Here is a 25075-nt window from a genome sequence, read left to right on the forward strand (position 1 = left end):
GAGAGATGTTGGGCACTTTTGAGGTCAAACAGATTACAAGTAAACAAATTTAATCTTGATTTCCTAGTTTACCAGCTTAGATTCATAATGGTGCATTTCTTTCAATCTGATTATCAAACCTATAGGCTCTAATCTTATTTGAATGCTACCCAAATAGTATTAGAGTTATTTTGGGCCTCTGTTTGTTGCTCTTCATCCTGGGTCCATATTTTGCATATGTTAGGCTTCCTTCTTTGGGTTTTTGGTTAAAAGGAACTTAAGGCTTATTTCTGTTTGCCTCATCAAACAACAACAATCACCAATAATCAACCATTTTTTTTCATGTCATTATAATAACATCACACAATGCCTTGTTCACACAATGCCTTGTTTAGAAGACTTATTCTTTAATTGGAATTTGTTTAATTTTTTGCAAATCTAGTTATGTGATTTTTTTTTTTCTATGTTAGTTTTTATTCAACTTTATTCTAATTTTTTGTAATCCAATTTTAATAGAGGATAGTGTTGAATCTTCCACAATGAATCTTTTACCTCCATAATTGTCATGATCCAAACCCGCCCCTATAGGTTTAGCATCGTAATCGGCCAGTAATCCTAGGATTACCGAAGGCCTCTGAAACAGATTAACAAAATAAGGGGCTAGCGGAAGCATATATTAAACATACAATGTCCATAGAGTTGTGCAGACCTATATGGGACAGAAAATTTAAACTTATATACATCTATGTGACGTCATATATATATATATATATAGTCCATCGTCACTCTCGCATACGGATTAAAAAAAATGCAACTTAGCCCATTATACAGAGTATACAAAAACTTGTTCAGACAAAAACTGAAGAAAATGAAAATCTTAAACATAATTCACATATTCGACCACTCGAAGCATTTTGGGAACCTCCTTAGGAGGCGCACAGATTAGCCAACACAAAATAGATCCAGGCAGCAGTTTAGGCCTGATCACGCGTCTGATCACCTATATACATAAATAATACAATGAGCTGGAGCCCAATGAATAATAACAGAGTAAGTGTTTTATGAATGATGTCCATAACAGATTCAAAAATTAGAGTTCAAATCAAAAACATATTCATATTCATAATTTACAAATTGTCATACATGGTAAATCCATTAGTGTTAACATATCAGATTTGGACATAAAGACCCATATACAGATGACCCATGCTCATATGGGACCAGATGACCCATAACTAAATGGGACGTATACAGAATAGAGACAGAGCAGATAAACAATTATGCATAACCAGTTCCATAATTGGAACCCACGTAAAACCCCGGTACCAGGTAACAGATAACAGAGATGCTGAGGTTACCATGAATACATTTTAGAAAATTAGACTATCATTCATTCATGTAGAAAATAGCATTTCAGAAAACAGATTATGTTAGATCATTCAAAAAATACTTAAAGTTGAAGCTGTACAGAGTTATTACTCACAGATAACTCTAGACACAAAATAAATAGATCAGACAGTTCAGATGGACTATGATGCGTGACCTATACAGACACATAACAGATACACATTGAAACACACGCTTTGTTGGTGCTTAAACTTATTACTCTTCTTTCTTGGTGTGCTTCTAATCCGTATCCTCATCATTATGGCTTAATCATGGCCTAGGAATGCCTCAAATGAAAAGAGGATGAAAAAATACACTTTGGAATACTTAGCCAAATTTCTAAAAACAAAACAGTTCGCTCGAGCGAAACTTTGGCCATTCAAGCGATCTACAAAGTCTGTAAAAGTATTGAATGCTCGATTTTCGCGCTTGACGGTCGTTCGAGCCAAGTACTAAGAAAAAGGATGTTTGCTGGAGCGCACAATCGGTCACTCGAGCCACTATGCAATTGCCTGCAAAACTACTGGGAGCTGTCATTTCACGTTCAAGCCAACTTTTGGTCAATCGAGCTAAGGTTCAAAACAAAGGGCGGTCGCTCAAGCAAAGCTTTGGTCGCTCGAGCGAAGATGCAGAATCTAGAATTTCTAGATTTCAGTTCCAAGTTCAAAATCCATTTTCAAAGTATCAAAACACACTCTTTTGGGCCAAAACCTGAGAAAACATATGTAACCTCATAATATATCATACATTGAAAACCATTTCACAAAATCAATCCCAAAAGCATTGTCAATTATCCAAAACTCAACTTGAAATGCAATATATAGAACATGCATGAATTGATACAAGTTCTTTTCTTCCAAAACTTGATCAATTAAGGTAAAATGATGTAGAACTTGATGAATTCCCAAAACCAAGTTAGAACAATGACATGCATGAGGAGATTTCATGGAAAATAAATTCAATTCATGATGAAATGAGCATGCATGCATGCATGATATGCTCTTCTTTTCTACCTTCTTAGCTTAAATGATACATTAATTCTTATATTCTCTTGAATTCTCATGGGAATTAACTTAATGTCTCAAATTCAAGGTTGAACTCTTACTTAGAGCTTTCAGTTTTCAAATATAGGAGCTTAATTGTCCAAGTTCTCTCCAATTCATTCCAAATTCTTTATATTTTCCCTAGCCTTCAAGTTGATTTCTTCTCCTCTCTCTCTCTCTTTTCTTCCTCTCCCTCACGTTTTTGATCTCAAAATGAAGTCTAGAGTTATAGTTGTGCCACCACTAGCCTTATATATGCTTGATTAGTGGGGTTTAATTAAGCTTGGCTTACGACTAACCAATTGGTTTTATTTTATTCTAATTATTTGATTTCGAATCGAATTTTAATTAAACTTACCATAAAATTCTAAAAATTTCAAATAACATATAAACATCGCCAATTTCGTGTTCGGATGCCAATAAGGCCTTCAATTCACACATTCAAACAGAATTACCAACATATATTCCTACAGCAACAGATATAAACACAAATAACATATAGAATGCACAATTAATTCATAATTTCACCTTAATTACTTGTTAAGCATTCTTAGTCAAGGATTATAGGCTAATCATAGATTGGGGTTGTTACAATAATCCTCTAATTCAATCTTTTACCTCCACAATCCTCTAATTCTCAAAAAGTCCAATTCGCAAACCACCTATAACCGCCTACACATTTGTGGACCCTATCTGCACAAAGCACAACCTGCATTGTTTGCAATTGCAAGTTCACTTTTCCCTAACCCGCATACATTCGCGCGTTGAAGTGAAGGCAATTTGTAGACATTAAATTTTTTACAAATAAAATGTTCTTCGTTAGTCAAAATTAAAATGGTCAAAGTCTTCCAATGGATGTGGAACCAACCAAAAATATGGATCTCAATCCATTTTAAATTACGGGTCACACCAAAAGAAAAGTGTTAACCCATTTTCATAATTGGGTCAATTCAAAGGTGTGGGGCTCACGAAGATATTTTGTCAAAAGTCAGATGAAATAATTCAAATTCAAATTTCAATGCAAATTATTTCCATAAAGTAAGAGACAAATTTCTTTTTTTTTAGAAACTAAAATCAAATTTTGGAGTTGCCAAAATTAACTCCTCTCCTTCTTGAGCCTATAAATATAGGTACTCACTATTAAGAAAAAAAAGACAGACATTTGGCTAAGGTTTTGCAAACTCCTAAGTAATCTCAAGACACTGTCAAATTTTTTTCTTAAAATTTTCTCTAAAGCTCTTCAAACTTGAAATGAAGGATTATTAAGCACTCCAAACTTGTGTCAATCCTTTCAAGTTACAATTACAAATTTGATGCCTTCTTTCAAAGAGACCATTTCAAAACTCGTTCGAGATTAAGTCATTCAAACCCTCGATCAAGCCTCTTTTCTCCAAGTTTGTCTATTCGAAGACTTGAAGAAATCCATCAATTTGTCCAATTCAATAACAAGCTTCTACAGTCATTGGATTAACACTCATCTAGGAGATTGAATCAAATGATCTGCTCTTTTATAATAGAGCAAACAATAGAGAATTGTACCTATTTTTATTCAAATCAATAAAATTAATTATTTGTGCATTTATTTCTTGTCTTAATTGCAGGCACGAAACCTATGTTTACACTTGGAATTTGAATTCTATCAATTCTTTCTATTTCCCTTTCCTTTTCTATTTTCCTCATCAAATTCTCTAACCGAACAAAACCTTACTTATGTCTCCTATTGATCAGAGTTATATTCTTGTAAGTTCTATTTTTTTTTTCTTTACTTATTAATATTCTCAAAAAGTGTTGGGACAAAATAAATATTTTATAACTTATTCATGCATTAAAAAAATATACATGATTTATAGATATTTAAGGAAATTACGTAAGACTAGCCTTATAATTTGTCCTAATTTTTTTTAGATTTTTTACGAGCTAGTCTCACAAAGTAGACTTAATTATCATTAAGTCTTGTTGACCTTTTAAATGCACTAATAACTCATCAACTACCCATATTACTCTCTTTAAATATTTTCGTTTTTCTTCTTTTCTCTTCTTTCTCTAATATGTCCTAGATCTTTTTACTCTCTCTCTCTCTCTCATCTCTCGTCTCCCAACCACTTCTGAAGCTTCATACCACACACCACCACCACACCTACTGCTACCATCCACTGCCAACTGCCGCTACTATCACTACCATTGACCGCCGATCACCACTGTCACCGGTCAACAACCACCTTCACTATCGTCAATTTACACTCTGTTATCTCTAATCTACACTCTATCATTGCCGATGTACCATTGTAGACACCCCATTTTGACCGACCTTAAAGACTTGGGCATTTTGTTCCGAGTACTCAATGATGAAACGTTACACTAAGTAATTGTTCAAATCTTCAGTGAGAGAAATTCACTTTTGAGCTTCAAAAACCCTTCAAGCCTAAACCTTAGACCATTTTTTGTTCAAAACCACTTTTCATTTAGCCTGACCACCCAAACAACTACAGGCCAACAGATGGCCGGCAAGCCAAATTTGATTGGCCAACTGTCCCTCCTCATGGCCGGTTGTCCATGTTTAGCGACATCCGATATTTTACAGCTGCCAGTTGTCCCCATGCCCATGCTTTGCACTAGCTGTCCCTATACAACTATTTCTGACCTGAGAAGGAAAAATTCTATAAATAAAAGGCCTGCCCTCAGATTTTGAGGTTGAAAAAATCCATTCAAGAGCTTAGTGAAATCCAAGCTATCTTCTCTACCCTCTCTATTATAAATACAAGATAGATACACCTTTGAAGCTCAAACTTGAAGCTTCCTACTAAGATTTTGAGCCTACTTTCAGAGACTTGAGAGTGCTTTGAATCAAGTTTGCTTAACCAAGAGCATCCTCTCTTCAAGAGGTATAAGCTTTGATCATCTTCTCCTTTGTTTCTACTACTCTTTTCCATTCTTTTTTTACTCTGATTATACACTGTTTTGGGCTATTTTCAATGGTTGAAAATATGTGATTTAAAGTTCCAAAGGTGAAGGGGCTAGCCACCCTTCTTTGGCTTGCTTACTAGGCTTATTTCCTCCCATTTTTGTTCAAGTTTTCTACCCTTTTCAAAATAATTTTCAGCACTGTTTTGTGTCATTTAGGGGTTGTTTTAAGTGTTTATTTAATTTATGCTTTGAATATTATCCTTGTGTTGTTGTAAGTCCTCATGGATTGGTGTATAGGCCCTAGCTTCTAACCCATTTGAGTTAACAGTCTTTTCTTTCATTTTTATGGCTTTCATATGCATATTTACACCATTGTAATATCCTTCTATCTCTGCAACCTCCCTCCATTCATTGTTTTTTTTTATTAAAGAGTTGAATCAAACAAAAGATTACCGCTCAAGGCGTAAGAAAGAGACCCCTCATGCTAAATGGTTTAATCTTTTCGGAGGTTCATTACCAGATCATTATATCTCTCTTATGCTAAGCGTGATCTCTCGTTTGATACTTCTCTTTATCGTCGGTGCATTACTTCTAAGGGACTAACTTCCCTTGGAAATCACAAAGGAAAGTCTCATTATAGCTTATTATTGAGTTTGGATTTGGAGTCATTATCGCTCATTTTGGATGAGTAGTCATTATCGCTCTTTTCAAGTTTGACTAGCCATTATCGCTCATTTTGGGTTTGACTCTAAATTCATTAAAGCTTGTAAATGAGTTTGAATCTTCCTTTGTAATTTTCCCTATAGAAAAGGGCTTGAAAGCTCATTTCTCGGGTTAAATCAATGCTTGCTACTCTTTATTGCTTTTGGACTTAGTGGACGTAATCATCACTTTTGGACAAAAATAAAGAAAAGATAAGAAATGGAAAGGTAATGTAAAAGGCTAATAAAAATTAGAGTAAAAAAAGGTAAAGAAGGTAATAAAATTGGGTTAGATTCAATCGGACGTTATATTGAACTTATTGCGTCTTGAATCATTGCATACTTTTTAGTGATGTTTAATGATTCATGAAGCAATGTCTACCCCTTTCCTTGAGGTTACTCCATGATAAGGAGGAGGTATTGTCTATCTTTTGTTTAATTTATTAAACTCTTGTCCTATCTATTCTAAGATCATCCTGCAACAAATTTGCGACAATTGATGATTTGTAAATCGAATTTTCTCCTCTCTTGATCATCTTCATGATAGGGAAGGGCCAAGAGGATAAACATCTCCTGGAAATACTTTGTTTTTGCTCTGTGGCCACAAGGTATCTCTTAGAAGCAGTGGCTAGCCGGCCATAATTTTGTACGGTCAACCACTTTTCAAGGCCGGCCGGCCACCTATTTTGTATAGGTAGTGGCATTTTTACAACAGAACAAAGAAGAATCTAAGGCCAAAACAGAACAATTTTCTAACTACAAACAGAGCAGATCTTGGTAGCAAACAGAGAGGTTTCCGAAGGATGTTCTCGGTTGTGCACATGCGGCTCCTCGCCTCCCATTCAAGTCCATTAAATTAGTAATTTAATATTAGTATACGTAATTAATTTGTTGGCTTCATTTGAATTTGTAATAGCTAATTAATTTAGCTTGTTCATTTGAGTTTGTAATAATTAGTTTAAATTAGGACATTCGTTCGGACCCTCTTGTGCGAGGGCAAATTTATAACGCTTGTAATATTTTGTATGTCTTCCAACCCCCATTTCTTTCTCTATTTTATTTACATGCTTACCGTGGTAGCATCATATTTTTCGTTTCATATCATTGCCATGATTTATATCCATGTTTGCATGCATTGGGTCAATTCATCATTCTAATATCATTGTCATTCCCTACTTACTTGAATACGTATGTTGCCGCATGCTTTAAGTTGATCCATATGACATGTTAAATAAATCGAACCTAGTAGTTGTATTTTATATGTGTTGCATTAGTCACTTACATATTAGAACATGCATTTTTTTAATTATTTTCTTCTCTATGGCTTGCCTCAGTTGAGTACTAAGTGAGCATTTTTTACTTTAGCATATTGCATGTATGTTTGTGTTGCCATATCAAGCATAATAACATGACGCTAAGTGCTTGTTTGAAATACCTCTTTGAATGCCTGTGGATGAAGACTATTTTACTTAAGTTGGGATGATCTTGATTAATGTACATATGAGCTTGCTTTTTCAAGTAGCACATATTCAAAACTCTTTTTAAACAAATATGAAATCAAAACATTCCAAAGTGGGTGACTTAGTCTATACTTGCATGCCTCGCATAGTAATGTTAGCATAATAATCAAGAACATGAGCATATATTGTCCATAAAAATCGCATCATTATTAGTAGAGGCTGATCTTTAATTGGGTGAGTGGGGTGCTTAATTCATGACCTTCCCCCTCATACCTAAGTTCCCGAGCCGAGACACTTTGGTTATGACGGACAAGTGGCCTTTAGCACAAGTTACGGGTTTCCTAAATTTTTCAAAAATATTTAGGTGGCGATTCTAAAATCTGGCAATACAGTTCATTTTTAGCATCTCTGATGATAAATCGATTTTCTAAAGATTTTCCGGATTCGGACTCTCATTTGTGTTTTTCTATTTCACATTACACTTGTGAAACTAGATTCAGAACCACGAGAGTCCGAACTGTAGGGCTATCATAGCCGAGGAGACTAAACCACTCTGAGAAGCACGAAAAACCATCTACAACCACCACCGTCGTCAATCTACCACCACCGTCATCGATTCACACTCTATATTCTCCGACTATGCTTTATATCTTCCTCGAGTTACACTCCATCGTCGCCAACTTATACTCATCACCAAAGATCCTTTAGAAAGACTTCGACAATCACGCCAGAATTTGAAATTTTTTTCCGATTAGAGATGTTTTTGCTTTTTAATTTGGTTTTGTTTGGGTTTGATTTTTAGCATTTTTTTTTTTTTGTGGGTTTTATTTTGGATTTGTAAGATGATGATGATGATGATGATGATGATGAAAGATACAAAGATTTTTATAGAGCACACCTTTCTTTCTTATTCTCTTTGTCAATTGCTTGTAAAATAATATTTGAAGAAATTTGTGTCAGTGATAAATTTAGGGCAAATTACACAAATAGTCCCTATAGTTTGGGATTCGTGTCATTTTGGTCTCTAACTTTTCAATTGTGATGCATCTAACCCTAAATTTTGAATCTTGTTCCAAATAAGGACAATTGAAGATACCATTGTTTAATTTCAAGGGCAAAATCATCAATTTAATAAAATATAAACTAATTTAACAAAAATAAATGTCAAAAAATATTTTTAATTTTTTAAAAATTATTTTTATCCACCAGTGATAAAATTATGTAAAATTGATAAAAAAAAATTAATAAAAATTACATGATTAATTTTTAAAAATTAATTTTACATGATCATCATCCAAACACATAATAAAAATTAATTTGGTAAAATAAATAAATAAATGTCTAAAAGATTTATCAATTTTACATAATTTTATTTTTAATAGGTAGAAATAATTTTTAAAAATTCAAAAATATTTGTTTGACATTTATTTTTGTCAAATTAGTTTATATTTTATCAAATTGACAATTTTACCCTTGAAAAATCTAATGATATCTTCAATTGTCGTTATTTAGAACAAGATTTAAAATTCAGGGTCAAATATGTCACAATTGAAAAGTTAGGGACCAAAGTGACACAAACCCCAAACTATAAGGACTATTAGTGTAATTCACCCATAAATATATCATTGAAAAAACTATTTTATGTATGTAAGTGTGTGAACATGTTTTTTTGAATGAATAAGTGAGAGGGTGTGCATATATATAAGTGTGAGTGTGATAGTGAAAGAGAGTAAGTGATTGACTGGTTTGATAAATATTGATACAGTGATAAATTTATCATTGATATGTTATCAGTGTTAAATCTAAATAAATCTGTTATGGTGATAAATTTATCAATCTTACTCCTTTTTTATATGTAAGTATGTAAATGTGTTTCTTGGAATGAAAAAGAGGGACATAGTGTTGTGAGAGTGATAGTGAAAGAGAGTAAGTGATTAACCGATTTGATAAATATTGATACAATAATAAATTTATCACTATTAAATACTTCTACTTCTTTTTTATTTCTCTTGTTACCACCAAATCTGAGAAAGTATGCGAGAGTGACCTAGTGGAAATAGATGTTGATTGTTCTTAAAAAAATGGTAGAAAATTGTCAAAAATTACTATAAAAAAAATATCGCTGGAGGTGGTTATTGGAGGTCGGAGACGATGACCGGAGGTGGTCGCCAGCGAGAGAAAGTGTAGTTATGGCAGTGTGAATAAGGCATGAAAAAAGTGAGAAGACATCATTTTAGAGTTACTAATAGGTGAAAAATAGAATAAGACTTATAGATAAATAAATCGGCTCAACAAAACTGACCCTATAATTTGTCCTAATTTTTTTTAAAGGGTCGAATTCTTGAAAGCGTTTTTGTTTTGCTAAGCTTGCAATAAATAATGTCCCAAACCCAAAATGTTGTTGCAAGCCCAATCATCTAAATCAATCCAATCTGAGGGATTCTATTTAAACCAAAACAAGTCTTAAGTCTTATCAAAAAGGGTTAGTTACATGAATCATTCTTCTCCACTCGATTCTATCAACGACTATTTGGTTAGTCAAATTAAAGAGATTTATATCTCTATTTACTATACCAACCCACGTCAATCTAGGTCTGTCTCTTTCCCTAACTCTTCAATCTACCACCACTATATCGCATCTCTTCACTACTGTCGCTATTGGTCTTCATTGTATATGACCAAACCATCTTAATCTATTCTTTCTCAACTTATCTTCTATTGGTACTGCTCCTACCCATTCCCGAATATACTCATTCTTAACTCTGTCTTTTTTAATCTTACCACACATCCACCTTAGCATCATCATCATCTTAGCAACACTATTCTTATCTACTTGTTGTTTTTTAGTTGCTTGACATTCCATCTCATACAACATCACTGATCTAATAGTCGTTTTATATAACTTTCCTTTTAGTTTAGTGGTACTCGTTTATCGCGCAGTACTTCAGACACACTCCTCCACTTAAGCCACTATGTCTTAATTCTATGGACCACATCCGCTCCAATCTCCCCAACCGTTGTGATAATCGATCCTAAATAATGGAAATGTTCACTCTTAGGTAGTTCTTGATTCTCAATCTTCACTTTTCCTCTACTTCTACTGTTATTGTTACTAAAATTGTACTATATGTACTTTGTCTTAGTTTTGTTTATCCTAAATCATTTAGATTCAAGTGCTTCCCTCCAAGTCTCCAACTTGATGTTAACTCCTTCTCTAGTCTCATTCACTAACACGATATCATCTGCAAAAAAGCATACACCATAACACATCATCCTGAATATTTCACGTTAACTCATTCATAATTACTAAAGAAAAAAAAATAAGGACTTAAGGTTGATCCTTGGTGTAACTCAACAGTAATTGAAAATTCACTTGTCTCTTTAGCAGGTGATCTAATAATGGTCACAATACCTTCATACATGTCCCTAATCATATCAATGTAACATTTTGCCACTCCTTTCTTCTCTAACACCCCAAAAATTATTAAGTACACCCAACTAAAATTTTATAATTTTAATTCCTATTATGTCCTAATGTAAATTTATTAATAAGGACAACATATATTAAACCCTAAAATAAAATATTATTTTTTCTCATGATACACCCTAATTATATGTAGGCATTCTTCATCTTCTTTCCCAAAGTTCAATTGTTTTCTCTTCTACTTCTCTCTCGCTTCAAAACTCCAAACCACCCCCATCAAAACTCACTACTATCATCAATATCATTATTTCTTATCCATGCGAATAGAAGAAAGTTTAAATAAAATCAAACAATTGATGATGATAATAATAATAATAATAATAATAATAATAATAATAATAATAACAACTATTTTTTGAAACAACCCATCACAAAATGTGGTGAGTATTCACATAAATATCAAAGTATAATTTTTTATTTATGTGATTTTTTTTAATATAAAAACAAATATTGAACATGTTTAACGTCATTGTTATTCAGACTTTCAGATCTAAACAAATTCACTTTATTTAATTGTACACTATCCAAAAAAATCAACATAAACATGTTTGGATATGAAAGTTCGAACCAAACAATTTCCATTTAAACACAGACCCTACATTTTCAAGCCAGTTTCACTGTGGTCTCTCGGTCCAAATCCATTAGCAAAGTCGTTGGAAAAAGCACAGTTACATAATCCATTCCATAACAGGGTACTCAAAGTGCTTATTACATAACATAATCCATGACATTATCTCGATGATTTGAACTATAAGCCGGAAGTGAAAATGGCAATCGGGTTTATGAAGTTTCCCTCGTTGAAAGAGGTTAGTTATGAGTAAATGAGAATTTTCAAAAATAAACCTATTCATATGAATATCAGAGTGTTTGGGATGAACAAGAAGAAGGCTAAAGGAAAGGTCGAGAAAGTACATAAACCCACTTCAGTTGATGGTTGGCGGTCGGTGCGGACGACTTTGGTTAGTGGTCGTGTTCTCTAAATCTGAACCAGAAGAACGTCCTGAAATGTTTTTCAAATAATTTGGGTTTTTAATTTGTGTATTATTTTATTATTAAATAATGTTTTAGAGCACTAAATTGAGAGTTCTAGAGCATCACTAATGATGTGGCACAGTGGCCCCCACCAAAGTAATGTGATATTTTGGTTTGAGTTTGTTTTTTTTTTTTTTTTTTAAACTCATTAGAGTTATTAGTGGTCTAAAAATTAGTGGAATGAATCACCACTCTTTATTATTTTAGTATACTTTGAATAGTAATTTGAGAAAAAAATAAAATAAAATGTAATGTATTGAGAGTAACTTATAATGTTAAATAATTGAACAAATTGTACTGAAAAATAAAAAATGCTAAAAATCCTAAAATTTTTATCAAGTATCTCACATTTGATAAATTTTTTAAAATTTCTAACGTTATTCATGAGAAATTTGCTTAATAATTTTTTTGGACTTAAATAGAATCACCCTCCGATATATTCTCTTTTGCGCTTTTGTTATTTTATGGATTTACTTTGTTTGAATGGCGATTCAAGTTACTTTTGGGTCCACAGAACCTGACAAAAGTCCACCTCATGGGCCCACTGGACTTAGTTTGCTCAATTATGCTCTACTTCCATGTTGTGCCCTATTCGGTTGCACTGTTAGGCACATTACTTTTTCTTTTCTTTTTTTTTTGGAACAGAATTAGGCACTTTACTCGGATGCTTTATTAGATACTCCTAGGTCATTTTGGTGGAGAACTTAAAAACCGTAAAAAAAAATCAAAAAAGTCTCTAAAAAAAATAAGTAAAAAAGTTAAATAATTACCCAAAAAAATCAAAAATTTTAATTTTTGCATATTTTTTTTTAATAAGAAGTTAAAAAATATCTCAAACATACTTGGTTATTTTAGCTGGCTTTTTTATTTTTTTTAACTATTTTAGTTCAGCTAAAAAAGTTATATTTGGGATGATGATTGCCTTTTTCTTGTAGTTGATTTGATGATTGTGAAAAAAAAATAAAATGATTATAATTTAGGTGTAATATTTTGGGGAAAATTAGTCTAAGGTCCCTTTCCCACTTTTCGTAATGGAAGAGATCCACAAAATTATTTTTTGATGTCTAAGGTCCTTCAACCCAAACTCATATATCACAGAGAAATTTAAGAAGTCTCCCTCTTCTCACTATCTGCTCTCTTTCTCTCCTACATCAACCCCAAACCCTAGCTTCTTCCTTCATCCTCGTGAGCAGCTAGCAAACCTTGTTCTTGCTCAAACACGTCTAGACCCACGAACTGTGGTCTCGACAGAGCTGTGAACACAGTGGGAGTGCAGTGGTGGCAGAGAATGAGGGCGAAGGAGGAGGAGGAGGAGATGTGATGGAATCGGGGGATCAACGCTCTGAAGAAACTTCGACAGTGGTCGGAGATCGTCGCCTCGAAGCCGTGAGAGATACCACTCTCAGAAGCAATCAATTCCCAAGGTCTAGGCGGAAGCCATAGAACTTCCAGCTTCAAAAGATTCAACTGCAGAAGAAAGTGGTCCCGCATTGTCAGTTACAGAGGACCTGTGATTCACTAACACAGGTTGTTCAATGAAGCTATGTGCCCTAAATGAACGTGGTTCCTGAGAAGGCTTGGGTGCTGGTGGAAATTTTTTCATTTGCTGATAACCAATCAATCCGCAATGGAAATTCCTACCAAGATTCAGCAGATAAATGCCTTAGGAATAAAATGCAAATAGAAATAAAAACAAAACTCATACCCAGGACATAGAAGAACTAAGAGTATTAACAATCAGAAATACATCACAAGGAAACCAGTCCAACTCAAAACTCCATACTTATTTTCAAAATCATAGAGTTTTGATGCTTTGAACAATATAAAGTGATGAATGATGATTAAAGTTTTACCACAATATTACTCGGTACTCTAATGTTGATAAAATATAAATATAAATTAGTTGAATTTATTGTTGCTGATAAAAACAAGAATCTTTGAAATGCCTGTGATATTATCTAGCCATTAGAAACTAACCCAGCCAGCAAGCAACTCACATACATTTGTGTTAATGTCATGAAATGATTGTTCAATTTGAAGTTTGAACAAAAACATCTCTGTTTGACTTTTCATGAAATTAAATAATCTAAATTCACTTCCCATAATTTTCACTGGGATAAGGCATAAAACCTTGCAAATGGAAGCTTACCAATATTTCAATGTCATCTCCTTTAATCGGGCTTCAAGCTTTTGAAAAAGGGAGTCTTCTCAAAATCTTGCTTATTGTGAGTAGGCTCAACAAAATTTGTTTCAAGAACACCTACAAAATACTATAACATCACTCATCAACTATCCACTAAAACTGGTGTTCTTGGGAGATAAAGTAGTATTCTGATCCCAAATTCAAACACATTAAAAGCTAGAGAGAGAGTTGTAAAGGAGAAGCACAAAGGACGAAGAGGTACTGATCTGGAGGTCAGAAAGAGAGATGAAGAAAATGAGAGGCAGTTTGTTTGGTACACTCAGTGAAATTTCAATAAAACAAACTCAGAGAAATTTGTTTAATTTTCTCTGCCTTTAACTGAGTAAAATTGGTGAAGTCAATTTTCTCTGGGTTTGGAAAGTCCAGAATTTATCAATTTTCTCTGGTTTGAAAATTGGTCAAACTGAACCCAGAGAAATTTGAATTTTCTCTGGGTTGAACCCAAAGAAATTCTTTGGAAAGTTCATAATTTCTCTGGGTTAGAAGTAATTTTCTTTTGGAGCGTTTTTAGAACCTTCTATCTGTAACACAGTGAAAGCTTTCAACAACATTTGGTGGAGGATCAAACCTACGGCAGAGAAATTTGAAATTTCTCTGGAGTCCATGAAAGGCTAAGGAGGCCAGAGAAATTTCAAATTTCTCTGGACCAATTTTCTCTGACTTGAATTTTCTCTGGATCAATTTTCTCTGACTTGAATTTTCTCTGAATCAATTTTCTCTGGATTGATGTTGAGGGACCTTAGACATCATGAAAATATTTGATGTCCTTTATACTATAAAATCATAATATCAGGGACCTTAAAAAAAATACCCCAATATTTTGACTATTTTAATCTTTATTAACTATTTTAACTCTAAATTTACATCCCAAACACCTCCTAAAATAGTCTATTTCCAAACTAACCCTTAAGAGCATCTCTACAAAATATCTGGATAACACTTATCAGTCCATATATGGAGACACATTTCGGGGAGGAATATTCTGAGTTAGTTACTCTACAAGGAGGTTTCCATGCTTAATAAAGAGCATACCAACAAAGTGTCGAGTACACAATTCATAGAATCATGAGTATAGATTGATTACTTTCATTCATGGAAGCGATATATTACATATTTTTGTAGAAAATGTTATATATTTAAATTACAAATATTATGTAATTGTGAGATCCCAAAATTATATTAATTCACTTGGGTCTAACCCAGACAAATCCCAAGAATGAACCAAGACTAATAAGAAAGCTCACCAAACAAATATCTACCAAGCAAATATCACACTTCTATAAAAAGAAAGGATCACATAGAAGGTAGGGGGCCTCATCTCCGCAACACAAGAACATAAACACTCTGAATTCTTCTTCTACTTTCTTTAATTCAAGTTGTAACTTTATCATTAGAATGTCCCCGGCCGACAACCCTGATTGAATGGCGCCGACTACGTATATCTTTGTAGATCTAAGGAACTAAGCTCATTTCTTCACTGGATCTCTTCTATAATCCATGTAAGAGGATTTTGGGTCTCACAATTAGCGTCGTCTGTGGGAATCGTCTGAAAGAGTTCAACAAAGTAAATAGCAAACATATTACTGTGTATGTGCTTACAAACTCTCTAGAAAACTTTTATTCATGGTGAATCTTGATGAAAAAGTTTTAAACCAAAACAGAGCTCATGGATTTACTTTTGCATTTTCATTTTCTCTCTTTAAAAATGGGTTTTACATTTTTCTTTTTGAGAGCGTTTTTTCAGCGTTACAAAAAGGGTTGTTGCGCCAAACCCATCCCTAGGATTGTTTATTTATTTATTGCCTCACAGAGTTTATTTAAAAGTTGATTCTTGAGATATACATGTGCATGTGTTAACAATTAACAGAAATTAAAGAATTATGTGTTGTGGCTCAACAACTAAAAAAAAATGGCTTAAGTCTCTCCTTCCCAATAATTTAAGAATTATATCTTTCTACTTTTATATGCATGATTTACAAACGAGTCCGGATCGTCGATCGCCCTTTCCTGCGGCCCTCCCTGCCGCTCGTCAAAACGACGTCATTTTGCTAATTTTTTTTTTCAGCCCCTTTTAGTTGTGCCCTAGACCCTCTGATAGAGACGAACAGAGCTAAAGACAAACAGAGCTAAACAGATCGAATGGGAGAGGCGATGAACGCGAAGGCAAATCGAACGGGAGAGGCGACAAACGCGATGGCGAGAGACGAAGACAGAGAGGCGGCGGTGAGGCGAGTGGAGGTGGCGAGAGACGAACACACATTTGGTGTTGATTTGCTGAGGTTTGACGAGGTTCATTTCATGTCTCTCTCTCTCTCTCTCTTCCCTTCTTCTGTGATTCATCCAAAGAGAGCCTTTAAACTACCAAATTTTGTTTACTTTTGTGAAATTGTGGCAGCTGGGTTATGTAATTTGTGAAATTTCTTGTGTTAATGTTTGTTAATTCTATCTATTTTTTCATTGAATGGAATAAGTTGAGTCAGTTATTCTAGAGGTTTAGAAGCATAATTTTATGAACATACATATACACATTTGGCTAAAGTGAAATTTGTGGGCTGTTATTGTGAACATATATATACACATTTTGTGAACATATATATACACATTTGGTTTACATTTTATGTGTTGATTTTTGTGGGCTGTTATTGTGAAATTTTGTTAATTTGTGAAATTTATTCTGTTAAGGTTTGTTAATTCTATCCATTTTTTCATTGAATGGAATGAGTTGAGTTGAGTCAGGCATTCCACAAGTTGTTATTCCACAGGTTGAGAAGCATAATTTGTCACTATATATATACATTTAGCTGAAGTGAGTATATATATACATTTGATCATCTAATGGAATGATTTGGCTGAAGTGAGTAGTATGGAGAAAGATATGAAGTAATATGAACTGATGTTGTTGATGAAGTAATATGAACTGATGTTGGTTGAAGTGAGTAGGCTTAGAAAAAACAGATGTTGTTGATGAAAAAATGTTTATGAAAAAATGTTGTTGATGAAAACTGATGTTGTAGGAGTATGCTTATGAAAACTGATGTTAATGAAAACTAATGGCTAGTAATATGATCTTATGAACTAATGTTGGCTGAAGTGAGTATGCTTGTCTGCAACTTATTCTTGTTTGCTAGTTGTTGATGAAGTAATATGAACTTATGAACTGATATAGGCTGAAGTAAGTATGCTTGTCTGCAATTTATGAACGGATGTTGACTTGACTGTCTACGTGCTTGTTACCTACATCTCTTAACTTCAACTATGGTTAGATCTGTGTTGCATTTGAAATTGACTTTTGTGTTTACTTGTAATTAGGATTAACATGTCAACGAGTTCAAACAATGATGCTAAATTCTTTCAAAATAAAAGATGCAAATGTGGGGAAAAAGCAGGAGTGTACAAATCCAAATCAGAGAAAAATCTAGGGAAGTTGTATTTCAAGTGTGCAAACAAGGTTTGTGACTACTTTGTGTGGGGAGTGGCTCCTACTGGGAATGGATCAAATATCCAAAAGAGCGGGTATGATTATGATTTGGCGAGAAACAATGAAGTTGTGAAAATCTTGGAACGACTTGAGGCAAACCAACGAGAACGACTTGAAGCTATGAAATTCATGATGTTGACAACCATAGTGATGGTTGGTTTTACCATGCTAGTGGTGCTGCTCAAGTGAACTTGTATTTCTACTGAGTATAAACCACTGCTTATAGAACTTGTATTTAGTTTTGAAGCTTTTATGTGTGCATGTAAAATCCAAATAATGTTTAATTAATGAAGTTACTATGCTATGTCAATTGTGTTAATTAATGAAATTTGGTGTTATGTATATGATGTATGAAGATTGATGCTATGAATATGATGATAATCTAAGCACAAAGTGCACTGCTTACCCAAAAAGAAAGTGAATATGATGTTATGTATATGATGTATGAAGATTGCATGATAGATGATCAATCCTTTACACAGGGCACTGTACTGCCATTTCCATGAACATGCTCTGCAATTCTTCCATTGTGTAAATCAATGGGTTTTAGCATGATTCTTGTGCTAAAATGCCTAGTTTCTTCACAGTAATCCTGAAAGAGGCATCTCAAAGCAAGCTTCCCAAATAACAAGTTATATGATCACTCCAACATCCTGCATCACCTCACCATGAGTCAACAAAATCAACTCCTAAATATTTCTCCATGCTGAGAAACAGTAACAAGTTTAGACAAGCAAACATATAGGAAATGAAGGCAAAGCCTGCTTCTAGAAACAATAAGGAATTGAACATGTGCCACTTGAAAAGGTTTGATTAAAAATTTAAAAAGGCCCACAAACAATTATTGTAAATTCCAACTTCCCTAATCACCAAGCACTAGAAAATATTGACTAAAACAAAAATTAATGTGATCCTGACAATAAAAGCATTGTAGATGAAAATAATAAGAATTATATATATGCATACACACAATTCCATGAAGTTGTAGTTTGACTTCTAAAGTTAAGGCCACCACATCAACAAAAGAACATTGTTCCCAAACATTAAAAATACATAAAAAATATGTCCATCAAAAATACCCAAATCCCACCAAACATAAAAAAAAAATACACCCAAATCCACAAATATAATAACATCATCATTCGGTGCAAGCCTTCCAAGGATGTCCATCCACATGACTGTCAGCAGGACTATGTGAGGCTTGCGACAGTTGGACTGTAAATTGTTAAACACTAGAACCTCTAAGCAACTCCTGAAACGATGTCTGAGTGGGATACACTAAAGGCATTGAATGAGGCGGCATTGACTGAGGCGTGTTATTTCCCTGTAATAGTGATACATTTATTAAAATATTTATAGAATGTATACTACCATTTCAATGTAAAGTATGTAAGCAATTACAACTCACATCATATGTAGGATACATGACATGATGAACACTTGTACGACCCATGGCAAAGGGAGGTTGAGATTGGGATTCAGGTCGAGATTGAGAAATATAGATTGCACGACCATGACCCTAAAGTAAACCAACATAAAGAAAATAATAAGTGAAATGAAAAAAAAAATTAATAATGCATTTTCATTTAAAAAAACAGACAATATGAAATATCACCTCAACATAATTACTACCCATGGCGAAAAGAAGTCGAGATTGACCTTGCGGAGTGTAAACAGTAACACCCTATACAACCAATGCACGAAAAAAAAAAAAAATTTCACATGACTATATTGCAAGAACAACCAATTGAAGATGTGTTGGTTCCGTATGAGGTTCAATTTCCCTAAGGTCTATTCATGCCAAAGGTTGCATACAAAATTAAATATTACCTGTATTGAATGATTACCCACGGCGGAAGAAGGTTGAGATTGACTTTGAAAAGCACAAAAAGAACCACCCTACATGCATCACAAAAGACCCAAAATAATAAATATCACGCTACTAGTTGCAAGAATAACCAATCCAACAAGATTAATACAAGGCTGCACACAATAGTAAATATTACCCAACTAGAAATATTACCCATGGCGACAGGAGGCTCATATTGACCTTCGGGAGTACAAAAACCATCACCTTGCAAACAACTAATTTATTTAATTCATTATTTTTCAAACACACATAACACAAAATTGATAACACATATCACATAACACATAACAATCACACATAACAAAATTAATCACTTGCTTAGATTGCATTATTTTCTTCTTCGCAATAGATTTTTTCATCATGCCCTTGATCCTCCTTCTTCCCTTACTAGTTACTTCTCTTTTCTTCAGTCCCTTAGCTTGGATTGGACAATCTACTTCATCACTCTGTCAGCATGTGTTAGTTGAGGAATTTTTCAATTCATTGACCTCCATTTGACCACAAGTATGCACACTTAATTTGTCTTCAACCATTACACTCAATTATTTACCTTTTGCAAGTGACAAATGATAAGTTTCTTCACTTTCAGGGGCTCTACTTGCTATTGCTCTAAACATATTCATCAATGACCTATATCAGTCGCTTTGATGTAGTTTCACAACAGCCTTAACGTCATACTCACAGCTATCTTTCACACATTTAGCCCTTGCTTTTTTAGTCCAACGTTTCAGTATGTATTGTGCAGGAAGGTCTATTGCATTGAATATATCTCTAAGCACCTTCAGACAATGTCGACACAATATGCCCTTTACCTCAAACTTCTTGCAACTAAACTCAAAGAACCATCTCTATCCATTGTCACATTCTTATCTTTTTTTTCCATCTACCACCATTCTAATTGTGAATATGGTACTCTCACCATCATTAATGGTGCCTACAATGGACGCTTCAATGGACTGCACGTACTCATTTTGGAATTCCTCAAAAATTGTTTTGGTGTAAATCTGTGCCACTTGCTTTAACATCAAAGTTGGAATTGAACCCCTTGGCAATTTTTGGGACAAATTATACTCGGCTTCTAATTCTTTATATCTCTTGTCATAGAGTACCCTCTCAAAATGCATGAAAAATTCCATCAAGTTATGATCACAATTGAGATAATCCTTTAAAAATGCATTGAAGGATTCACTTAGTTGAGTAGTACTCATTCTAGCTGCCCAAGAATTCATTACATATGGCCATCTCCATTTCTCCTTCATACCAAAAGTTTGCTCCAACCAATGATTGTTGCGTGCATCATACCTATCAAGCATTTGTTCCCATTGTATTCTAAATTCTTCTTCGTCATCGATTTCATGCCTAAATTTTGAAAACACACCCTTCACCTCTACATCTTCAAAAAGAGAACTTACATGCTTCACCGCATTTTGCATCAAATGCCATGTGCAAAGTCGGTGGTTTGTGGTAGGCATAACAATTAGAATGGCCTTAGCCATCGCAGCATCTTGATCTGTGAAAATAGTTTTCAGAGCTTTGTTTGACATTGCCTCCAAAAAAATCTAAAACAACCATGTGAATGATTCGGCAGTCTCATCATACATCAATGTTGCACCGAATATAACTGTTTCTCGATGATGATTAAATCTAACAAAGGTTCCAAAAGGTCTATGCTCATTATTTAATTTGTAAGTAGTGTCAAAAGTCCATTATCATTTGAGCGTCGGCCCAAAATATATTACTTATCTGCTCTTCACAATCTAATTGGATTGCATAATAAAAGGATGGATTTTCCACAGTTTTCTTACGAAAGTATTGCAACACACTACCCGCTTCTCCATATTCCAAATCTTTTGTCTCTTCGATCTCAAGTAATTGTTTTGGTCCAATTTCATGAAGCCAAGTGCTGCTCTTCCACCAGATTCCCTACCAAATAGCTCATAAGTAGACCTAAGAGGAATTCCAAATTCTGAAGCCAATTCTACTTCAATTGCTTGGGTGGTAGATACTTTTCTTTGGGATGGCAACATATGAATGCACTCTTGACGCACAAGGTCATGATTACGGTGTTCAACAAAATCAATTGCAATATATTTTCTTAAATTTCTATCTAACTTGATACTCAATCGGGCACCACAACCACATCTCACCTCTTGTCTCGAAAATTTTACTAGTGGATCTCGCTTGTCAATACCCCGTGTTCCCTCTTTGTAACATACAAAAGTTCGTGAAGTTATTTCCTTAGTTTGTTTGTTCTTGTGTGCATACGACTTCCTAATACTAAAACCAACCTTCCCGCCATAGTTATTGTAAAAGTCATACGCAACTTGTTCAGAGTCAAATGACATGCCCAATTTCGACTTCCAACCACAACTACTCAACTCATTAACAACATTATTTTCTTCCATTACCTACAATTTAGTACCATACAAATAATAATAAAAAAATCAACTCTATCATGAACAGATTCAAAAACTCTAGTTGAAATCACATAGACAGATTCAAAAACTCTAGTTGAAATAAAAACTCTGGTTGAAATCAATTAACAAACCCAGATTCATAAACAGATTCAAAAACTCTAGTTGAAATCAATTTCATCCTTCTATCATGAATCAGATAACCTAGCAGCCAAAATTTCACAAATTAACAAACCCAGGATTGCAAAAAATTTCCAAAAATTATTATTAAAAAAAATAAAAAAAACCAGAATGAAGGAAACTCTACTTCAAAACAATTTAAACCATATATGAAACCATACTAAACCACAAATCCACAAATCCAACTTACAGAAATTTCACACCCAACGATGATATATGAAGTAACCATAATAACCATAATAATAAATTCACACCCAAAATTTCAGACCCCATAATAATAATAATAATAATATATGAAGTAACCATACTAGTGTATTTTCCCTTTAAATTTTACACTGTTTTGTGCACAATATTTTCCCTTTATTGCCTCTGTTTTCTGAACAATATTTTCCCTTTAAATCTACTAACTATGGTGCATTAATATACATGGTCATATTCCTAAAATCAACTCTATCATCCTCATAAGCATCATCCTCTCCAGGACCACCCACAACAGCCTCATCGTTTCCTTGCAGATATGACATTATAAGTAATATATGAAGTAATACAGCTTACCTCGTCATGGCCGCAATCTCGCCTTGCTGTCACGTCGCGTCCCTCCGCCATCCTCCGTCCTTCGCCGTTGTTGTCTCTTCCCTCTGCTATCTTTCGTCCTTCGCAGTCAGCGTCGCGTCCCTCCACCATCCCTCTCAGTTTGTTTCTCTATGCCTCTCTCTTTCTCTTCGTCTACCATCTCTCTCTCTCGTCTCTGTCCTATTGAACATATCAGAGTAGAGGAAGATGAAAGTGGAAAAAGCGGGGAAATCAAATTTTGGGGAAGGAAAAAAAAATTCACTAACCAAAACGACGTCGTTTTGGTGAGTATGGCAGGGAGGGCCGCAAGAAAGGGCGACCAACGATCTGAACTCTTTACAAACAGGAAAGTTGTGGAAAATTTTTATATTCACAAGTGCATTCACATTTGGAGCACTTGCAATATGAATATTAGAAATTAGTGATGTTTCTGGATTAGATCGGCAATCATAGCAGCTATTAGCATGCATGATCAACAAATCACCAAAGCCATGTCGAGCAGCACTCCGATTCTTGTGTCATCGGCAAGACAAAAAGAAGTTGTTGCAGGTTTCAACCAATCAAAATCCAAGACAAGTTGCCGACCAAGCGTTCGGTAATTCAAATAACTAAGCAGAGTTATGGATCAAGTGTTTCGACAAGCCCGAGTCGCCGATCAAACCCTGCACTTGAGATGTTCAAAACCATTATTATGTGTTATTTAGCTCCAGAGCATTCTCGGCAAAACCAAGAGGCTAACCAAATGTTCTTGGAAAGTTAAACTTATAAGTTGTCGACCAAATATTTAGGCAAGCCAAAGATTGAGTAGAATTGCAGACCAAATGTCTCGGCAAGCCGAAGATCCGAAGAGTTGCCGATCAATCAATTCGACAAGCAAAACAACCAAAACGAGATAAGCTCCAACTTTGTTATAGTAGCCTCTGTTTTGTAGAGGCTATAAAATTTTAGAGAGAGGCTTCAACTCTGTGTAGATCTCTTAGCCGTTGGTTTTACAGGGTGTTCAAATATTGCAAGTTCACCGTTGGTTTTATTCTTGCAAGTTTGGAAGTTACTATTGTTACTCTGCCTATAAAATAATTTATTTTTTATTCTTACAATATCACCACAATTTCTTCTTTTGTTTGTCATTATCAACTTCAATTTTCACACATTCTGAATTTTTTTCACTTGTTTATTATTGTTATTATCACTCTGAATTTGAATTTTCTGTCCTTTTGGAAAAAAAAAAATTCACTTGTTTATTTGTACAAATTTTATCTTGAAACCATAGATGATTTTGAAATGTTTGAAGAATCACAAGTTTAGAGCAGAACCATGATATAAGTATTATTTCTGAAACTTCTTGTATTCCTCATGGTAAAGCTTTCAGCATGGTAGAAGATGAAACTTTATATAGATATTGGTTGTATGTCTCTCAAGATCCCATTGTAGGTAATAGTCAAACCATGGCAATATTCTGAGAATGGATACTCATTTATTTAATTCACAATTGAATGGTCAATCAAATCGAAACCGTCTTTCTTTGGCTCCTCGTTGGTCTACGATGCAAAAGGCAATTAATAAATTTAGTGATTTTCTTGAACAAGTTCAATTAAGGTAACAAAGTGGAACAACTGAAGTAGACTAGGTAATTTTTATGGTTTTTTTTAGCATTTCTATTTTATGATTTGTAGTTAGTTTTTTTATACTTGCTATCTACTTCGTTTTTCAGTTCGCGGCTAATGTAACCTAGAAAAAAAACATTTTACATTTAATACAAGTTGAGAAATTTTGCGCCAAATTTGTAAATGGGATAAACTTAGAACACATTTCAAGAAACCCACACAGCCGTCGAATCCATATTTAACTCCATTAACTCAAGGTGAGGCTTCAGAACCCAATAACAATATAGATTTGAACCATCAACCTTCTACTGATACATCAACATGGCCAATTGGTACTAAGGTTGCAAAAGAGAAGTTGAAGAAGAAAGCAATTCATGATGTTAGATTTGATGAAATAGTAGCCAACTAGTCTAAAACTCTTGAAGTGTTGTTAACAATGTCCTTTAGAAGTGCTGATCAAGATGAACAAAAGGCTATAAAGCATGAACAAAAGGCTGTCAAAGAAAGGCTGAGGATAGGGAGGAATAACTAAAAATATTATCTATGATGCATGAGAGAGAATAAAGAAATCAGGAGCATAAAATCATGTCAATGGATATGACTAATTTAAATCCTACGCAAAGGTTCTACTATAAAGATCTTCAACGGCAAATCTTATTTCGATCAAAACATAACATGCCTTGAGTGTTTTATGAATACGACCCAAGGGCTTGGAATTAGTTTCTATTTCAATTTAGTAATGGATTTGACTTTTAATAGCAAAT

The 25075-nt window shown here is 34.1% G+C and overlaps 1 protein-coding gene across 1 annotated transcript; it reads right to left on the bottom strand.

Annotated features, from left to right (window-relative positions):
• Positions 1 to 20406: 20406 nt before the first annotated feature.
• LOC145793222 (protein FAR1-RELATED SEQUENCE 5-like) lies at positions 20407 to 22818 on the bottom strand. Its single transcript, XM_082875987.1, has 3 exons — positions 22690 to 22818; positions 21367 to 21948; positions 20407 to 21099 (listed from the first exon to the last, which is right to left on the bottom strand). Exons 1-3 carry the CDS (start codon positions 22816 to 22818, stop codon positions 20407 to 20409), a joined length of 1404 nt encoding a protein of 467 aa, XP_082732113.1.
• Between the last annotated feature and the right edge of the window lie 2257 nt (positions 22819 to 25075).

This window comes from Camellia sinensis, chromosome 6, assembly GCF_055761805.1.
Source record: "Camellia sinensis isolate YWXY chromosome 6, ASM5576180v1, whole genome shotgun sequence".
Taxonomy (NCBI): Eukaryota; Viridiplantae; Streptophyta; class Magnoliopsida; order Ericales; family Theaceae; genus Camellia; species Camellia sinensis.

Excerpts from the sequence above, each read along its gene's own strand:
- LOC145793222 (XM_082875987.1), bottom strand. The coding sequence starts at position 22,818 with ATGGTGGAGGGACGCGACGCTGACTGCGAAGGACGAAAGATAGCAGAG. Across the intron at positions 21,949-22,689 it reads GAGATTGCGGCCATGACGAG|GTAATGGAAGAAAATAATGT; the intron begins GTAAGCTGTATT and ends ACTAAATTGTAG. Across the intron at positions 21,100-21,366 it reads TTTGGAATATGGAGAAGCGG|ATTTTTTTGGAGGCAATGTC; the intron begins GTAGTGTGTTGC and ends TGGTTGTTTTAG.